A 20,581-nucleotide genomic window follows, 5' to 3' on the forward strand; every position below is an offset into this window, starting at 1 on the left:
GAAAATGCTTTGGACCCCAAAATGTCTACAATTAATCTGCTACTTGATCAACTAATGGTACATACTTCACACACACATCTTTATTCAGCACCTTCTCACGAATAAAATGAAAATCCACCTCTATGTGCTTGGTCCTAGCATGGAAAATGGGATTCTTGGTAAGAGATATTGCATTTTGGTTGTCACACCATACCACAGGAGGACTTAATAATGGAACATTGAGATCTTTAAGCAACATACGAACCCAATAAAGTTCAGCGATCACCATTGCAAGGGCGCGATATTCAGCCTTTGTGCTAGACCTTGAGACTACTGATTGCTTTTTGGCACACCATGATACTAGGCAAGGACCAAGATAGACACCATAATTAACATCATGTGGATTTCCCTATCATCCGGATCTCCAGCCCAATCTGAGTCACAAAAGGCATGTAAATTCAGTGAGCCACGTGTGAAATAGAGACCATGCTCAACTGTACCCTTTAGATAGCGAAGGATTCGCTTAGCAGATTGCCAATGGGTGGTCATAGGTGCATGTAAGTGTTGGCATAATTGATTCACCGAGTAGGCAATCTCAGGTCTTGTTAGTGTGCAATATTGAAGTGCCCCACTAACTGTCTATACTCAGTGATGTCTTGCAAGGGTTCACCAAGAGAAGATAACTTTGAACCTGAGATACATGGTGCTGGATGAGGTTTGGCACCAATCATTCGAGCTCGATGAAGCATATCAATAATATACTTGCTTTGTCGAAGGTGCAAGCCTTTTGTATCTCGTGAAACCTCTACGCCAAGAAAGTACCCAAGTTCACCAAGTTCTTTTAATGCAAATTCTGAACGAAGTTTCGCAATTAAAGATTCGAGAATAGCACCATAAGAGCCAGTGATTAGTAAGTCGTCTACATATACGAGAATAAAGACATGGACTCTATTGAATGTATAGGTGAACAGAGAGGTGTCAACTTGAGATCCTCTAAACCCAAATTCAAGTAAGCATTGAGATAGGCGCATAAACCATGCTCTAGGCGCCTGTTTGAGACCATAAAGAGCCTTATGAAGACGACACACATGAGTGGTAATTTAGGATTAGTAAAACCTCGGGGTTGTTCAATGTAAACCTCCTCTTGTAGCGTGCCATGTAGGAAAGCATTAGACACATCCAATTGCTTGATGGACCACCCAAAATACATGGCTATGGCCAAAACCACCCTAACTGTAGCCGGTTTGACGACAGGGCTGAAAGTTTCAAAAAAGTCCACCCCATCACGTTATTCATATCCCTTTGCAACGAGTCTTGCTTTAAACCGATCAATGGTTCCGTCAGCTTTTTGTTTAATCTTGTAGACCCATTTGTTTTTAATAACATTATGATCCAATGGTCGTGGCACCAAGGACCATGTGTTATTACGAATCAAGGCATCAAATTCGTCTTGCATTGCCTTTTGCCAATCCTGTGACACAATAGCATGGGAGTAGCTAGTAGGTTCAAGTGGATGTTTAGAGGCATAAAATAATGTAAAATCAGGAAATGATTTGGGTTTTAAAGACTCAGCTTGTGAACGGGTTACCATTCGATTTTGCTGAGGACCGGGAGACACAATTTGGTTGGTTGAAGGAGGGAATGTTTGTGAGGAAGGTGACAAAGGTAAAGAGTTAGATAAGGTGGTGCTTGAAGTCGGCAAAGTAGATTCAACGATGGGACTCGGAGGAATTGGTTGTGCCACATCAATTGGGGTTGATTCAAGGATGGGACTTGTAGGTGTAGGAGTAGAAATTGTTTGTTCCACGTCAATCGGGGTTGGTGTATTGGATAGTGATGGATCGTACTTAACACAAGAGGGGGGGTGAATTGTGTCCCTAAATTCCGATAGGAATCTCTTTTTATAATTTAAAAAGAAATCAATGTCAATTAACAATTAGCACACAAATTTGGACTCTAATGATTATCTTAATCAATATTCATTTTAATGCAAGATGTGATACAATATGGTGAATGATCAATTATCAAATAATCAAGGAATTCAAAAACAAATTTTTTAAACAACACACTGCGCACAGATTTTACAACTCAAATTTCACCTAGCAAATCAAGTCAGAATTCAATGAAATTTGGTATGCAGTATCACAACACCCTAATGAATACTATATCAAAAATTCAGATTAAAATTCAAAGTTTAGCTATGTGAACAGTGCACAGACAGACTAGTGGTTCAGAAAATTCTGCAATCAAAACACTTAATCAATCAACAAGCAAGCAATGCAATCAAGAAAGTCCACACAGCAATTTATAGTAGTTCGGAGACTCTTCTCCTACATCTACTACCTAGGTTCACCAACCTAGGATTTTCCAACTTCCACTAAGGATGTGGTTTTCTCAAGAGCTCCACAAAACTCACAAGGGTTTTTTGGTCACCCTTAAAACTGAAGATTTCAAGATAATCTTCAAACTTTACAACCAAGGGTTTCAAGCACTCCCTTAAACTCAACCTCAACAAGGTTTTTGCCCAATGAAGGGACTTTTACAAGTGTTCGGTATAAATGGTTCACTCAAGGTTTGCACTAAGCAAATGGGGTTGAGGAACACTCAAGAATCACAATATCACCTCACGGGTTTGATAGAAAATGAAGAATAATGAGGATTTTCGAATTTGAAAATAAGAAGCCAAATGAGAAGCACTCCCTCTTTGCAAAAGCAAGATAGTGAGGAAGCCTTTTGAGTGACTTGGGTAGAAGCTTGGATTCAATGGCACAAACTAGCTTGAAAGCTTTGAGAACAAGAATTTCTTCAATGTAATTTTGGCTTCTCCAAGTTGGAATGAGGAAGAACCCCTCTTTATAATTTACCAAGTTCTTGTGATTTCCACCATTGGATCTTTTTCCATCTTCAAATCTCGACCTTCAATTACATGTGCAAATCTTGGCCATTTAATGGATAGATCATTAAATCTTGACCTTACAATATGTAGCCGTTGCACTTGCATTATTTTCCAAGTCTAGCTTTCCAAGATTTGAGTTGTCATGTGCACTTGCAGCCATTTTTGACAATTTGATCAAACTTGCACCAAATCTTGACCTTGGTATCTCCAACAATTTTGTCATCTTTGACCATTTGATCAAACTTACACCAAATCTTGGCATTGGTATCTCCAACAATTTCCTTTTAAATGTGTAGCAACTTGCAGCCATCTTTGACTCCAAAAATCAAGTAAGATATTCTTTTAAGTCAAAAATTGCAAGCAAGAATGTTGTTTTATGCACAACCATTGGATTCACCTTTAAATGATCATCTTAACCCTTCAAGTCTTGTTGTAATATGATCCATTCATAATTCAAAACAATTCAATCTCGGTCATAGATTAGTGTACCGTTGGAGCTTGTAGTCTTCAAGAATATCTTCATAATCTAAGTCTTGTATAGTTGCAAAATATACTTTCTCATCTCTTACAAATTTCAACCATTGCATTTGTCCTTTAGCTTCATCAATTGTCTTCTCACAAAAATCTGGTCATTGACCTCAATAAAGGAAGCATGTGCAAGATCTTGTTTGATGAAGACAAGAGATCCTTCACGTGACCAAACATGTCTCTCCAATCTTGACTTCAAACTCTGAATTTGGCAGCACCAATATATCCATATTATACAGCCCTAAGGCTAGTTCCAATCATCAATCAAAATGCCTTAGTGGAAGGTTGATGAACATAGGTTTTTCTTGGTTTTCTAGAGATCCAAGCTCATACTCGAAAACCGGACTTCAATTCACTTGAGCATAACTGAATTCTGAGTGATATGACATCCTCATGATAATTAACCTACAAAGAAATAGGAGGTAGAACTCCCCAATTGCATGTAAGCTCAAAGAGCTTCATATAGAGCGCATAGGTTAATTACATTAGAAAAACAACCCAGAAAATTCATATTACTGCATGATAAATCATTTTATATATATTATAATGTCCATATAAAATTCATAACAATCGGAAATCGTTTGGTCACTCAACCAAGCAAATAAGTCGCCAATAGTGAAACCGATAAATTCTAAGTGTAAATTCAATGTCATTTTGAAAACTCAGTGTAAATGACCTTTTCTCTTGAACTTTACTAAGTCAAATATGTTCTTAGTGATGAAACTAAGATGCACACGAAATTTCATTTAAATCGGAGTTCATTTGGTTCACCATGTTCACAAAGAACACATATGCACAAAATTAGGTAAAACCTAGTTTTGGCGAAATTTAAGCATATGACCAAATATATATGTGATGCACTTAATTTATCATGATTATAGTCCTAGAACATATATTAGACCTTCATGTGCATGTGGTTCAAGTTTCAAGTCATTTGGATCTAAGTTGGTTAAGATAAATTATGATCTTTTTAGAAGATTAATGCCCTAATTTAGTCCATGTATGTTTGTTTTCAAAACTAAATTTCCAGCACTATCTCAAAAATATATAGATATCAAATTCACATAGAGATATGCATAAGCCTTCATTTAAGTGTACATGCACAATTAAGATATTAAACAATTAACCAAATAACCATTTAAGCATGTTTTCTAGCATTTTAGGATATGTTTAAGTCAAGCATGCTCACACACATTTTAGTATACAATCATACACAATCATCAAAAACACAATGTTGACTAGACACTAAGTCTTGGTCCAACAGATAGTTCCTGTAGTGAAGTGGTTATGTGGGTGTCAATGACTGGATGAGATGGAGTGGTTGAAGGAGTGTCCATAACTGGAAGAGAAAGAAGTGAGGAAGAGTTAGGACACTTACCTGTAGGAGATGCGTCTTGACTGGATGAAGGAGAGGAAGAGGTCCACATCTTAGCCGGGAACAAGTGCTCATCAAAGAGAACATTCCGAGAGATAAAAATTTTCTTTGAGGTAGGATCATAACACCTGTATCCATGAGGATTGGGAGAATATGCAAGGAAAATAAATTGTTTACTTCGAAAGGCAAGTTTATTAGAAGCATATGGTCTAAGCAAAGGATAACAAGCACAGTCAAAAGACCACAAAAATTGATAATCTGGTGGTCGATTAAACAACTTAGTGTAGGGAGATATATTTTCCAAAACAAGAGAGGGCAAACGATTAATCAAGTAAATGGCAGTCATAAACGCATCAACCCAAAATTTTGGTGGTGAGATTGTGCGAGAAGTGAAAGGCCAATTTCCATGATGTGTCGATGCTTTTTCTCAGCGACACCGTTTTGCTGTGAGGTATAGGGACATGTGAGACATTGGTGAATGCCATTTTTCATCAGAAATGATTGAAAATGATTGGAAATATATTCTCCACCATTATCCTACTGAAGCTGTTTAATTGTGCATGAAAAAATATTTTCAGCCAATGATTTAAATTGAACGAAACAAGAAAAAACATCAGATTTATTTGAGAAAGGGTACAACCATGTAAGTCTAGAAAAATCATCAATAAATAAGACATAATATCGATGACCTCTAATTGAAGGTACATGAGAGACCCAGACATCTGAATGAACTAATTCCAAAGGACTAGATGAGACACGATGAGAATAAGAAAAAGACAATTGTTTTGTTTTTCCCATGAAACATGGTTGACACACACTAGAAAGTCTAACAGACCCATCAACAGGTAAATTAAAAGTTTAGACAATGCACGTGGTAACATGTGAAGACGGATGCCCTAATCGAGCATGCCATACATCCATAGAAGTACGAACACCTAATAAAGCAACACTTGCACGATATTTATTTAATGACTGCTTGTTCACATGGATTGGATAGAGACCTCCTTCACTCCTTCCCTCCAGCAAGGTGCGTCCTGTGAGGTTGTCCTTGATGAAAAAATGTGATTTAGTAAAGATAAAAAAACAATCAAAAACAAAATATGTTAATGGAAAGAAGATTTGCTGCTGCACTAGGACAATGAAGGAATTGGCTAAGATGAAATTTAGATTTAGGAGAGCAAAGAGTGAGGGATCAAAAATCCATTACCATTACCAACGGCTACCGTGTCACTTCCATTGTAGGACTCTGTGAGAGTTAAGTTGGTGAGATCTAAAGTGATATGTTCATTAGCTCTACTATCAGCACACCAAGTATTGTCACCATGTATTGCGTTTGTCTGGGCTACCATCGCCGCTAATTGTTGTGGAGGATGGCGGCCTTGATAATTATAGTCATAACGATGGAAACAATCCAAGGTTGTATGATTCCTTTTCTTGCAAATTTGACAGGCATAAGGATCAAAGTTTGGGTCCGTGTTTGGCGGAGGAGCATGTGCTGCACTATTAGCTTGTTGAGGAGGATTCTGTTTTGACTTTGGATTGAATGAGAGTTGTCATTGTTGCCAATTTCTATTCTACCTCTTGCCATTGTTAGCTAGTTTATTGGCAACCATAGCAAAAGTTTGTTGTTCAAAATTGAGATTGCGCTGCTGATTGTCTAAAAATCCATCAAAAGTCAACAATTCAGATTGGAAATCATCAAATGAAATAGACTTATCTCGAAGTGCGAAGGAGCATGAAGTGATAAACGGAGTATATGGGACATTAAGCCCCCCATGACATGTGAAATCAAGTCCTCATCTGGTACACATTTTCCAATAGTAGCCAATTGATCAGCAACTTGCTTGACCATCTGAAGAAACTCTAAACAACTCTTTCCACCATGTTGCAAGCTCTAAAGTTGACGTTTCAATTGATTGACTCGAGATGGAGACTGAGAAGCCAGGGGCGAAGCCACCATGTAGCGGACCCCCTCAAATGTTTTTAATAAGTAATTTTATACTAATTTACATGAAAGACCCCCTAAATTTTCAGTTTAGACCCCTCCTATTATAAAAATTCATGTTCATGGTTGAAACAAGAAGGCATGTGACAAATATTATTTATCATATTTTATAATTTTTTATTTTTAGTATCAGTTTTTATACTTTAAAATGTATAATTAATAGATAACCTAAAAAAAATTCTGAGGGCGTTGCCCCCGGACCCCGCTAGCTTTATCCACCCTAATATAAAATTCTACGTCTACCACTACGACCCCCTCATGCTAAGCTCTAGCTTCGCCCCTGTGAGAAGCGAAGCGGTTGGCTAGAGCTTGCCATACCAGTTTTGCAGTATTAAGACCATAAACAATAGGTAGAATTTTCTTATCAAGGGTGGAGTTAATCCAACCTAATACGAATTGATCCTTCTTTTGCCATAACGAATAAGAAGGATTTATTGCTTCAGTTGATTTGCCAGAAGTATCAGACAAAAGCTTATTTGGGCTTGGTTCTGTACCATCCACAAAACTCAAGAGATCATAACTCCGAAGCATCAGAGTGAACTGAGAAATCCAACTCAGATAATTTGTGTCATCCAACTTGTCAGACACCAAATTATTAACATTTGGTTGAGTGAAAGAAGGTGCGGAAGATGAAGTCGTTGCCATAGACGATCAGGATCTTTTAGGCGTTAGCCACAAAGCTTCGACACCATGAAAGATGTATTGAACGAATAGGTTTTGGTAGATTAGCAAAACCAATTGTTTCTATCTCAATAAATAATATGATTTGTTACAAGAGATAAATGCACTTGTTACACATGATATATACAAGTGTTTATCTATCAGTTACAACAAATAAAAGAGATTATAATAACTACATAACAGAACAATTGTGATCACCATTTTCTTGGTCTTGGTTAGTGCCATCAACAGTCTTGTACTTATCTTGTTTAACAGACATAGATCTTTTTAAAACTTAAACTTTTACGCGCCAATTCTAATAAACCTAAACCTACGGAATATGCTGAAGTCGTACTAGCGCGACACGTGGGGCATTCCGCCCCGCTAATCAGCCACCAAACCATGCAGTTATAGTGAAACACATGACCACAATGAAGATCCTATAACTCCTTTCCCTCTATATAATTAACGAGGTAGATGGAGCATTGAAATGCATCAAACGACATGCATGTCAGAATTATAACTTACAAGAGAGAGCCTAGTATTTATGTTGTTTAATATTTATTGTTTGTGTTATCGTAATTTGTTTTATTATTTTGTGATTAGGATAGTTTGTGGTTTGACACAGAGAGCTCAATCTATATACCAAAAAAAAAAGACAGATTCTACTTTTATGACATTTGTGTTCCTCATTTTTTGTGTTATTAGGATTCAATATCTCTAACTCAGTGTACATGACATTAAAAATGTGGTTGGTATATTTATATTGTTAGAATTTGATTATTTTTTCATTTTATTTTGCGTCAAGTCACGAACCATCATAATCACAAAATAATAAAATAACAATCAAATTGCAACAACACAAATAATAAACATTAAACAACATAAATACATGAGTTGCATGTGTCCTGTGAGTCGACAACCAATATATATAACATGCAAAGTTTAATAAATAATATATGTCCATACGAAACACCTAGTATCCCTCATCGATTAATTCGACAACCAATACATATGACACACAAAGCCTAATGAAAATATAAGTCCAGACGAAACACCCAGTATCACGTCCAACATCTTGTTAACTAGTTTGACCTCATCGATTAATTCGTCCCCGACTAAAGTACCATCGATCATGCTGAAGAGTAGGACCACAACTACTATCGACTACCTTTGACAAAAATTAATATTAAAATTAGGCATCAACCTATTGACTAATCACAAATAATTAAATAACAACCAAATTACAACAACACAATAAAAAACACTAAACAACATAAATACAGGGGTTGCCCTATGTTGTGTGTGTCAGCAATCAATACATATGGGGCACTCGAGGGAATCAATTTGCATGCTAATAGGATTAAAAGGAATGTGAGGTAGTGGTAGAACTTGTCAAGCTAACTCTACCTTGGCAGAGGCTGCTTATGTGAACAATCTATACAATAAAAACGTAAACACGAAACAACAAATATTATCATCATCTTGCTAACACATGGTTCGGCCTTATCCATTAATTCTTGGTGGGCTAAAGTCCCATCGATCATGAATAGTAGAGCCACAAATGTCATTGAGCTGAATTTATCTGCATTATCTATTGTGATATTGTTATGGTTATTATATATTCGAATTTATCCGCATCAGTTTATTTGCATTATCTGTTGTGTTTTGTTATGTTTAGTATATATTGAGGTTTATCTATACTAAATTGATATGCATTATGTATATATTGAAATTTATCTGTGAGATTTTTCAATTCATAATATATCGACAATTGGTTTTGTTTGAAAGAGCTTTTAACATTGATTTAAAATTATTTTTTTCAAAATCCGTCATGTATTTTGAAAGAAATAGTTTGTAGTTTCGTTTAAGAAAAGAAAAGGTCAAAACTGATAATGTCATGCGCGAACGTGTATATGGAGATAATGTACGAAAAGAAAGCAGAAAAAGGTACATTAGGACTCTCGTAATTTTATTAAATGAAAAGGAGCATATAGGTAATTTAATGAGCTTGTGTCCTCATTCATACAATTTTGTTTGGTTGTCCTTTTTTTTGAAAATGTCATGAACCTTATTGTATTAAGTTACCCAACAAGTTGGATAATTGAGTTACGTAGACACTTGGGCCACCATAAAGATGGATTACAACCAAGATAACTAAAAACAAGTAAAAACAAAGAAAACACATATACGAAAACGATCATTGCCAAGCACACCTGGACGATATTATATTACAATAGACACCGCCAGACAACTATCGGACGAGTCTGACTCCACAGGTCTACAGCGGGTAACAAACACCCACAGATTGGCAGATCAATGTTACTGTATTTAAACAACCATATCCGGTGGTGTAGCCAACTGTCGCAAAAATAGGCCGAATCTGAGGCTTTTGTCTTGCGGTGGTAGCGACTTTCCAATCGTTTTCGAGCCAAATGGATGGCCGTTGGTGGTGGTGAAAGGTCGGAGTATGTATGTGTTGATGTGAGCCTCTAGGTTGGATACCAACAGACAACAATAAAGAGAGAGGAGGGAGAAAGAGAATAGAAGTGTAGTTGTTATGTGATGAAGAAGACAAAGGTAATAAAGTAATTAACATACTAGTGATACCTTATATGAATGAAGTTTTTGGACTGAAAAGGGTTCAAAAATTTCAAAAGTGGTAACCGTTTGGAAATTTCTGAACATTTTAATCCCCATTACCAAACAGATATTTAAATAGTTGTCACCACGAACCAGCGTCCAACACGCAGCCTTTTTTTTCGCCCAAGAGTTGAGCCAAGTCTATTTGACTTTTGTTTTATTTTTTCCTTCCGTGTTCTTACTTCTTGCGAACGTCAAAGACGGCAATGGCAAGTCCAAGAACAGAGAACGCAACTTCCATCTACGACTTCACTGTCAAGGTTTGTTAATCTTCCTTAATTATTTTCTACATGGTCATGCAAAGCTTTAATCTTCCCCCCCACCCCCCGAAACTAATTTTAAGGGTATGCCAGACAAACGCTTAGCGAAGCAAAGGATGTGTTTGGTGTCTTTTCTCCAATAGTATGTGACCGTCTGTTCATTTCAGAAGTCTTTCGAAACATTAATTCTACCCGTTCATATAGATATGGTTCTATGAGTTCATTTGCCAAGGGGAGACACTTTCAGCAAAATAGTTGAGGGAATATTTTAAATCTTTTACTGCACAAGGAATTTCTGGGTATAATGCTTTGGGCTTGCTGCGTTCAATTGCGTGCTGGGTGTTTAACAAATATGTTCAGTTCGGTCATTGTTGTTCCTCTTTAGTGGGGATTCGGTGGTTTTATCAATAAACCCACAAACCCCTCTGATCCAACTCCCAAGCATTAGATGATCAAAGCTGGAGGATCAGGAGTGAAAACGTGGAGGACTAACTTAAATTCATTGGATCGATTGGGATTTAGGTGATTGGGAAATAGTTTTATGTATGGAGAATAACTTGAAACAGTGGCATCCATTCCAATTGCATAAATATGCTATTGAAGGTGTTTGATATGGTATTCAGTGAAAACTAGATGAAGAAGATGGAAGTTGTTACTCGTCTGTTCAGTACTGAACATTGTGTAGCAATGTGTGAGTTAAGGTTTCACCATCAGAGGCTGTTCTTTAATGATTATCTTTTCCTCCATTATGTGGCAATCATTGATGCTTTCTAGTTGGGAAATGTTTTTTTTCCCCTTATCTAAGGTGTTCTTTTTTAGGATTTTATATGATTAAATCCTTTCCTTCCACCTCCAGGATGCCGCAGGAAATGATGTTAATCTTAGCACTTACAGGGGGAAAGTACTTCTGATAGTAAATGTTGCCTCAAAATGGTATTCTCTTTTCATTTCTAAATTTGGGGATTATGCCGCTAAACTTGGGTCATAGCTTCTTTCCCTTCTTCTTATTTGTTTTTCTTTTAAAATTACTTTTCATGGTTAATGTGCAGTGGGATGACCAATTCAAATTACGCAGAGCTGAATCAATTATATGAGAAGTACAAAGATCAAGGTCCACTTTTGTTCTTTATCACTGTTTTTCGAAACATAGAATGCTCTATTTAGCATTTTAGCTGTAGAGCTTGTTTACATAAATCCTAATCAAGGGTTATGATAATATCACACCCAAATATAGAATACCACAGGGACGTAATAGAAGCAGATTGATAGATATTCCTGGAATATAACTGAAATTACATGACTGAACAAGACTGTGATAAATGTTACAAGTGGACCACTGATAATCAACCACGTGTCGCACCTTTTTTCTTACCCCTCCTCTTATACAACTGACTAATGGGTCTATCAGGTTACTTGCACGAATTGATGTTTTCCGAATATGTGAGTGATACTGTTACATATGTTTGTGATTGTATGCAGTCATTGATTGTGTTCCTATACTTTTCATGTCTCTTTTGTTTGCCTTTCTTTGTTTAAAAAAGGTGACTGCGTTCCTTTTACATTTATTCATACAGTTCTTATTTTTAAACTCTTGTTTTGTTTTTCCCACTGTAGGCTTAGAGATACTTGCATTTCCATGCAATCAGTTTGGTGAGGAAGAACCCGGAAGTAATGATCAGATTGTAGAGTTTGTCTGCACTCGCTTCAAATCAGAGTTCCCTGTATTTGGCAAGGTATGTCCAAGGAGCATTGTATTTATGCTTGATTCTGCTGTTCCAAGCTCGTGTTTTCCTTAAGTTCAACTTCTTTCTTCATTTATGCTGTAGAAATTCAGTGAATGAATATTGTGAAAGAGAAACATCTTTATTTGTTTGTGTTAGATACCTTTATAGTCAATTGCAAATTTTCTATCAACACTATTACCAGTCTGAAATCGTATTTAGAGAAACATATTAAGAGAGAGAGAGAGAGAAAGAGATTGGCTGGTTTCCTTTTAGTAGCTGAAACTTTATTTGCTAGTCCAATGCGAAACTGTTGGTGGATTGCATTTTAACCAGCTTAACCAACCGTTCTTGTATCAGACCGAAGTAAATGGTAACAACTCTGCTCCATTGTACAAATTCTTGAAGTCAGCCAAATGGGGAATCTTAGGGGATGACATTCAGTGGAATTTTGCCAAGTTTTTGGTTGATAGAAATGGACAAGTTGTCGATCGCTATTACCCCACCACATCTCCTTTGAGCCTCGAGGTCTGAAACTGTCTTGGCATTTATTTACATCCTGATCTTTATATTCCCTTCATGCTATATATGCTGGTTTTCAATTGCTTTTTAGCCAGGAATCTTATCACTTGACTAGTTGTATGATTGTTGTCATTGCAGTATGACATAAAGAAGCTGTTGGCTGTTGCATGATTGTTGCAGAGATGAAGGCTGTCATTGCAGTGTGACATAAAGAAGCTGTTGGCTATTGCATGATTGTTGTCATTGCAGGCTTGTCAGTGTCCTTGTACAACTTAAAACCACTTTATCTTTGCTCCTCTTAACAGTTTTTGTGATGTATCAGCCTAACGAGTCCGGGACACCCTTATAAATTACAAAATATGAAAGATAAGTTCTATTTTGTATAATTGGCAACCTTGAAAATTAATCCATCCAGTGACATTATTACTTGTCACTACTCCGTGCCGAGGGTTAAAGACTCCTGCAATAGAAGTTACTGTAATTTTCACATAATTTTAATCGGACGTTAGTTTATTTGTAGGGGGTCCACACAATTTTTTGAATTTGTTCAACTGACTGAACAATTGTGATGGCCGCTGCAATGATTTCTATATCAAGGGTCCTCATCTGGTCTTACCATAGAAACCATGCATGGTTAATTTATTGAGGGGCACAAACTGGAATTACTAACAGCATGGAGCTTCACCAGATCCAACTAAATACCTATTGTAGACAGATTTTATATTCTGTTTCTTCTAGCTTTATACAATATTTGATCTTCCATTGCCTTGTTTCACTCTTATTGGCAATATATAAAAACTCCACCCAACAATAAGCATGATTTTTGTATAGGAATGTTCAGGGACACTAGCTCCAACAAGTTCCCAATCAAAAGGTAATCACATGCTGTTTTTAAATTACTGCCCATAGCAATCACAATAAATAATAATATACGAGTCTTTTGCTCAACGCTTAGTATCTGAAACTGTAAGCTATTTAGGGATTTAGGTTTTACAATGTGGACAAATACCATACACCAATCGATTAAGCAGCAACTATCATCATTAACACCCTGCGAATATTAGGTACTTGGGGAGATATTAGGTACTTGGGGAGAGGGACGATCCAAGTATCCGGAATTCCATGGTTCCTCGTCATAAAAAACAACATTGATCGTGTTGCAGATCATCGTACCGCATATATGTTGACTAGTTGTAGCTACAAACAAATGTATTACAGACCTACATACCGCACAGAGCCTCTCCATAGACCTTCACTGTTAACTTAGAACCCCAATTTGAAGACTTCCACATAGTAAAACTATGTTAGCGCAAGCTCATTAGCCCCCTAAATGGGCAGACAAGGAACTAAAAGTTCTTAATTTTCCCACAAATTCAATGCATTTACAACACCACCTATATACAAACCTACCATGTGTCTTGTTGCAGAAAAGTCATCCACGGGTCAAGTCGATATCAGCATGAGGATTTCTATGATCGACTGGCCGCAAATTAGGCCAAGTGTTCACTGGAGAGGGGTTATAATTTTGAGATGGTATGCTAGTTGGTACAGATGATTTTGGGGTGACCGAATTATCATCAGGTCGATGGGCCGACTCCCCCTCATCTTTGGGAGCATCCACATGTTTATCCTTGGACTTGGAACCACCGTATACAAAACTGCACAACACCACCTACAACAGGGAAGAAACATTATAATATAGTTGCTTCGCAATTCACGCACAAGCCCATGCATAAACACACATGCATTGAAAATGCATAATAATGCACCTTACTAAAAAGGACACTACACCCAAGTGGACATCATCAGACATAATAACTTCCACGGAACAATTTCCGCATGCAAAAAAGAAATAGAGTGAAAGTTCATGACATTTGATCGACTCCAAAGGCCTTGAGCACATCAATGTCAATACCAAATAAATCTGATTGTGCATGAAAAAAAAGCGGCAGCTAGAATATGATGTAACAGAAGTATGACACTTGACAAAAGGTGAAAATTTGAAGATTTATGGAGATCCAGATCAATCCAAATATTACCTGAACTGGAGTTGCTGCGATAAGCGTCGCAACCGCACCACCAATGACATGACCATCAGGACTAGAAAGAGAGGCGCTCATGCCACCAGTTCGACTGCGAGGACCACCATCTTCAGCGACCAAGTAGGAACCTGACAAGCATAATATTTGAAAACGACCCTGCACGAATTAAATAAACATGAGTTTTCTCTTAAAATATTAAAACTTGTTTAAATAGTAAAACTGATAATTAACCCAAAAAAATGAGAAGAAAAAAATCATAAGAAATTCTTAGAACAATCTAAAAATTGACATTCATTTGGATACAAAATTCAACTTTCAACTATGCACCGACTGTTAGCAAAAGTTATAATCACAGAGGATCCAAACTGTCAAACTCAAGGACATTAAGATTAAACCAAACCAAAGGCACCATTGTGATAACAGGAAATAATTCTAAAATACGAGAAACTTCAAAAAATCAGGCAACATGGGCATGACTTAACACTAGGTAGCACCTCAAAGAAAAAACATATCATCACCCAATTGTCTGCGAATGTCATAATGAAATCAGCATACCAATGAGTGAGATCTCCATGTTAAAGAAAGGATGGTTGATAAGCCTACTTAAAGACATGAATGTCCAAAAAGGACACACTTAAAATGCATAGCATGCCAAAATTTAACAAATGAAAGGTGGTGTGTTTGTATCTAAAGTATAAGCTCTTGGTAGTATTGGATAAGCAGCTCAAAGAACCAACCAAATCCAAATCCCAAAAAAATAAATTATGAAGAATGCACCAATCTCGTGTATAGAACTTTCCATGCTTAAACAGTCTCCAACACAAAAGCGCACACGCGCGCGCACACAAAATCATATATTTAGCCATGCTAAAGAGAACGACCTTTAAATCTTTAATGAAACAAAAGATACCAGCCACACTTCATCTGCAAAATAGCTCAAAAAATGGCATCAGCTCAAACAGAAATTTGAGAGCTTAAGGAAGCGGTCAGGAGGGATAGGGCCTCAAGCACAAGATTGCTCTAATATTTTAGGGCAAGCTCAAACAAAAACTGACAAAAATGATATAGTTATACCCCTTCTTTCATTCATTAAGAACAATGTATACTTGCTGTTTGATTAACTTCCTAAAAGAGCTTCACCAGGGACCACTGCAAAAGAAATCATCTACTAGAGCAACTCTGAGGAAATAAGCAAGTCAACACTTTTACAAACTTCAATTTCAGACTGCAGGACCGTTTGTTGTGCACCGAGTGCATTCATTAACTCTTAAATTTGGTTTATAGTGGCCTATACACTCTTCCTAAAAGGACCTATTAGAGAGAGCAGAGGGTGCCACGTATATGCACATACAATTCACCCAAACTAGACGATGTGGGACATTTATCTCTCAACACTCCCCTCACTTGTGGCTGGACAATCCAAAGGCTCAACAAGTGCAACAAGCTGGTAAACCATGGCCCAAGAAACGGGTGGAGGTAAAGCCGTCCAAGAACACATAGCTAGGCCCCCCCCCTGATACTATCTTAAATTTGGATTATAGTGGCTCATACATTCCTCAAAGACCTATTAGAGAGAGGAGAAAGTACCATATATATGCACATATAATTCACCCAAACTAGATGATGTGGGATGGAAGCGTGAAGAACCACAACTAAACCACATTAGCTCTTGAAAACTCGAAATCCACCTATCTGGAATCCAGCAGAAAGCACAGAGTAAACTAAAGTTTATTCAATGGAAAAAGTTGTTTCTAACAATACTATTCATGCCTTTATAAAGGAACATCAAAAATACTCCAGCTAGAATTAGAAAGTAATCTAATTATACTACAATTAGGCACACCATGTTTTTGTCATCCAATATAAGAACAAATTGTTTCAATAGAGACCACCCAGAAACAATCATGAGACAGATGTGCTCCAGTTCAAGAAATAAAGCACCAATACTGTTCGTCAAATGATCAAATCGTACCAAGTCAATGTCATAATCTAAAATATACTAAAAAAGAAAAGCACAATCTATTGTCGAGGCTTCATACAGCTTTACACAAGTTATATCTTTGCAAAAAATAGAATCGTGGCTTTCAAATCTCATTTTCAAAATATTATCAAGAAAAGAGGGAAAAAAAGGTCACTGATTTTCATAGCGACAATGGAAACCAAGATGTCAAGAACAACTGTTTGACTTATTCAACCTCATATGTGACAGAGGGCTTTGAAGATACTGGCTGATGCAGTGTTATTGTAGAAACTGTGCCTGTGCCAGAAAGAATGCACACAGCCCTTGGCCTTTGCTGGGCAAATGATAGTATTTTCGTAACAATGTCCTGGAAGGAAAAGTGCAACACTATTATTTCTTGGCTTCTTGCGACAAAACATTAAGTGAAAAGTAACATTCGCTTATTAATATAGTCTTTGTACATCATACTATCTAATTAAGCTTCAAGTTGAATTCAGGTAAGTTCAAACCTGAGCTCTTATCAATCAGTCACCACTATATAGAAAAGAGAACAACTGGGCTGGGACCGCTGGGTAATACAAATGTGCAAGTCCAGAAGGTTCCAATGACCACCACATGCACAAGCGCATGGCATGAGCTCTTACACACACAAAAGCCAAACACAAGGAAAAAATGTAAACAACTCTCACGCACAAGGATCGCGCAGTAGGCGGGGTGGGGGACAAACAAGATGTATGTAGATCTTATCTCACATAATATGTGGATAGACAATTTCCAAAAATTGAACCTATGACCTAGGTTGCACATCTTCAACTTTATCACTAAGTCACATGTTCTTCAGACAAATGGATTTAGATATATCACAAACTTTTAAAAATGTAAAAAGGAATCCTAAATTTAATCAAGAAGGGCATGTAACTCGTACTCATGCAAAATTAATTCTATTTCCACTGCAATAAGTCACACAATATGGCTCTATTAATGTTAAACTTAGCTTCTACAAACTTCAAGAAAGAAACCATTGAATGGCTGCTAAATCATATTCCACAGAAAGAAGCCTTTTATTTCATTTTGCATTTTTAATGGCTTTAGCGCCATATAGAAAGGCATGGTAAATGGGACAATACAACAAAACCAACTTCAAGAACTTAACTGGTTACAGCAGCATATGAAAATGAAGGTGAAACTGTAGAGTAGAAAGCTTATGGCATACCTCTCCAACTGCGATCGTGGCTACATGTGGTGCAAAAGCTAGACCAGCTGAACTGTTCATCCACTCACCTATGCAAGAAAATGAACCCCTTGAAAATAAATCCATTGGTCAAAGCTACAACAAACAAATTAAGTAACCAGATTTAAGCTACTTCAGAACAATATCGTAATCCCAATCCCACTTCACTTTCAAGGTACTTAAACCATATCAGAGCAGAGACTTACAAGAGATAAGTTTTTGAAACATGAAATCAAGTCAATCAAATAAGTTATGGCCCTTGGACTATAGAATTAGGTGCCCGGATACCTTTTCAAGTTGATTATGTTATTTTTTTATTCTATTGTAGCATTTTTGAAGGTGTTTAATGTCAGAGTTTTTTTTCCTAATCAGAACATTGAAAGATTCAGAAGGCACAAGTTGACGTCACTGAGCAAAATCTAAATTTTAAGTATAAAAATAGATGAGCAAGAGAGAAAACAGATGAAAAATGAACATCATTTGGAACTTAGGCCAACATTGATAAATTACTGAAGACTACAAAGTTATGATGACGAATGTTTGCTGGTCCAAATCAAATAAATATGTGTTCCGACTTATGCCTATTAAACTGACAACCAACCCACTAACCAAGTCTCTTATTAGGTGACATCTGATACAGCAAAAAACCAACCTCAACATCATGAATCATCAAAAACTACAAATCAAAACTGCAGTAGAGCACTCACCAAGTAGTGACAACTGCTGCTTCCTCCCAGTCCCAGGAGGTCGCCCCCTACATCTTTTAGGGGTCATAGGGTCTGACCCAGAAGATGGCTTAGGCCTAACCGGGAGGGGCAAAAGACCCAATGAAACTTGCCCATCCGGGGCATATTTACGGGGCCTTCCCCGCTTCTTCTTCACCGGTGGGTCGGCCTGTGGCAACCCAACATTTATATTATGACCAAAATTGGCTTGTGGAGAGGGCTCTATGGAAAATGCAGTGCCAGGCTGGGCATTGGACTGAGGCTGCAGGTTAGGATTTGAAAAGGATCTGAATCCAGAAGCAAGATGCAATTCACCAGCTTGTGATCCGGACCCTGACCCACGTATCCCTCCTCTATGAATGTAATATGAAGACGATCCACCAGACAATGCCATGCCTTCTCTCCCATCCATGCATTTACTAAGAGAAATGGCACCAGGTCAAGACCAATTTCTGTCTTTATTTGGTGGTGAAAACAGGGTTGGCAACCCTCTAAACCGAATATGGAACTGAACAAAACGCAAGATAACAATAGAAGCTCATTAACTTAGGCGACTAAAGATGGTGTCCTGAAACTCCCCTTTAAACCCAAATTCTGAACTGAACTACATACTCCAAATCACCACCCACACTACAAAAGGAATTCCAGCCAAAAGAGACTTAAGAGGGTTTTTTTCTCTTCCGATGAAATTGTTGCAGTAATGACAAGAAATTTGAGTATCCAGTCCCAATCCAAACTTCGAAAACTCGAGAAAAAGCGAGCGCCGTGGGCGTAAAAACTTGTAGAGCCCTTGAAAACACGAAAAGATGGAAACTTTAAGACGATTTCCCGGAGATATCTCTCAGAATGAATAACAAAGAGAGCATGAAATATTGTGATTCAAACACCCAAACTTAACAGACAAAATGATGTCAGTAACAACTAATTTCCTCCCAACAAACCCAAAGCTCAGCTCAATTTTTTGAACTGGAAATGTGCAGTAGAATCGGAAGCTAAGAAAGCTAGACCACCCAAAAAGCTCAATAACCTCACAGGTTCTCTCACCTTACTCTGACAAACAACAAAACCCAAGATTTGAAATCTAGGGTTTTTCGAAATCAAAATGCAGTAGCTGGTAAAAGAAAAAGAGAGAGAAAGTGGGTGTGTAAAGAGAATACTGGATTCAAGACCACATTTACAATTTGGACTGTCATGCCGGGTGTGCAAAGAAAGTAAGCAAATTGTGTAAGAAAATTCAACCACAGAGAGACAGTGACAGAGTTCGTGTGGGGCCAGCACAAGTATACTCTCATAGTTTCATGCCCTTTATTTAATGGCATGTCCTAGGGCAGTGAACCAGTAAGTCTCTTTTCTTTCTTGTCTTTTTTTTCCTCTCTATCCATAATAATTAATAAGTGTGTTGATTCTACTTTTTGTTGCCTTGGATTTTAGTGGTCTATTTTGGTGTTAATAGATAAAGAATTATTTGCATAAACAATGAAATAAGCTTGTTTGTTTGTTTTTTTATTTTTTTATAAGATTAAAATTCCAACAATTTCATTTGATAATAACAAACGTCACATCTAATGTCACATTAACAGCATAAGAATTATAAACATTAGCAGAGGAATTATAAACCTAGACAGACTAACGAAAACAAAAAACAAAACACATGTATTGGATCAAGATTCTTGACTCCCCTTCATCAAGAAAGATATATTTCCACCAGATCTAGGATCCTCATCACTATGCACCAAATATGTATCACTAAAACAATAGACCTGGTATTGTGAAGAATCTATGACACTTGGATGAAAAGAATCATATTTCATCTCCATATGAGACGATGTGGTGAAGAAGTCTTATGCATTCCTTATTGAACAGAATGGGGACTATAGACGAGATCTACGAACCCACAACAAACAGCAAAACTAAAAAGACATTCTATAAAAGGTGTACGGATGAGGAGGAGATGATAGTCTCCTTCTCCTTCGATCTGTACTACGAAAGAAACTTTGGTTAAGAGAAAACTTTAGAAAGGGAGCCGGTTAGGTT

The 20,581-nt window shown here is 37.2% G+C and overlaps 2 protein-coding genes across 3 annotated transcripts; one reads left to right on the forward strand and one right to left on the reverse strand.

The window, feature by feature from the left end:
* The first annotated feature begins 10,193 nt into the window (after window positions 1–10,193).
* On the forward strand, window positions 10,194–13,022 carry LOC119987221 (probable glutathione peroxidase 8). Its single transcript, XM_038832073.1, has 6 exons — window positions 10,194–10,346; window positions 11,203–11,279; window positions 11,396–11,457; window positions 11,961–12,079; window positions 12,428–12,595; window positions 12,728–13,022. Exons 1-6 carry the CDS (start codon window positions 10,293–10,295, stop codon window positions 12,758–12,760), a joined length of 513 nt encoding a protein of 170 aa, XP_038688001.1. The 5' UTR covers window positions 10,194–10,292; the 3' UTR covers window positions 12,761–13,022.
* Window positions 13,023–13,665: 643 nt separating this feature from the next.
* Window positions 13,666–19,740, reverse strand: LOC119987220 (AT-hook motif nuclear-localized protein 5-like). 2 transcript variants are annotated; one of them, XM_038832071.1, is made up of 5 exons: window positions 18,530–19,739; window positions 17,805–17,872; window positions 16,827–16,958; window positions 14,629–14,787; window positions 13,666–14,261 (listed from the first exon to the last, which is right to left on the reverse strand). In XM_038832071.1, the coding sequence occupies exons 1-5, from the start codon at window positions 18,957–18,959 to the stop codon at window positions 14,022–14,024; spliced, it is 1,029 nt and encodes a 342-aa protein (XP_038687999.1). In that variant the 5' UTR covers window positions 18,960–19,739; the 3' UTR covers window positions 13,666–14,021. The 2 variants fall into 2 exon arrangements, with proteins under 2 accessions (XP_038687999.1, XP_038688000.1); XM_038832072.1 differs by lacking the exon at window positions 16,827–16,958 and having other exon boundaries at window positions 18,530–19,740.
* Window positions 19,741–20,581: the final 841 nt, after the last annotated feature.

The sequence above is a fragment of the Tripterygium wilfordii genome, chromosome 20, assembly GCF_013401445.1.
Source record: "Tripterygium wilfordii isolate XIE 37 chromosome 20, ASM1340144v1, whole genome shotgun sequence".
NCBI lineage: Eukaryota > Viridiplantae > Streptophyta > Magnoliopsida > Celastrales > Celastraceae > Tripterygium > Tripterygium wilfordii.

Bases quoted from the DNA above. Each gene is read 5' to 3' on its own strand.
- LOC119987220 (XM_038832071.1), bottom strand. From the start codon at position 18,959: ATGGATGGGAGAGAAGGCATGGCATTGTCTGGTGGATCGTCTTCATAT. The intron at 16,959-17,804 runs GTATGCCATAAG...TTTTCCTTCCAG, and splicing joins CCACGATCGCAGTTGGAGAG to GACATTGTTACGAAAATACT. The intron at 14,788-16,826 runs GTTGAATAAGTC...TAATTCGTGCAG, and splicing joins AGCCCTCTGTCACATATGAG to GGTCGTTTTCAAATATTATG.
- LOC119987221 (XM_038832073.1), top strand. From the start codon at position 10,293: ATGGCAAGTCCAAGAACAGAGAACGCAACTTCCATCTACGACTTCACT. The intron at 12,080-12,427 runs GTATGTCCAAGG...TTCTTGTATCAG, and splicing joins AGTTCCCTGTATTTGGCAAG to ACCGAAGTAAATGGTAACAA. The intron at 12,596-12,727 runs GTCTGAAACTGT...TTGTCATTGCAG, and splicing joins CATCTCCTTTGAGCCTCGAG to TATGACATAAAGAAGCTGTT.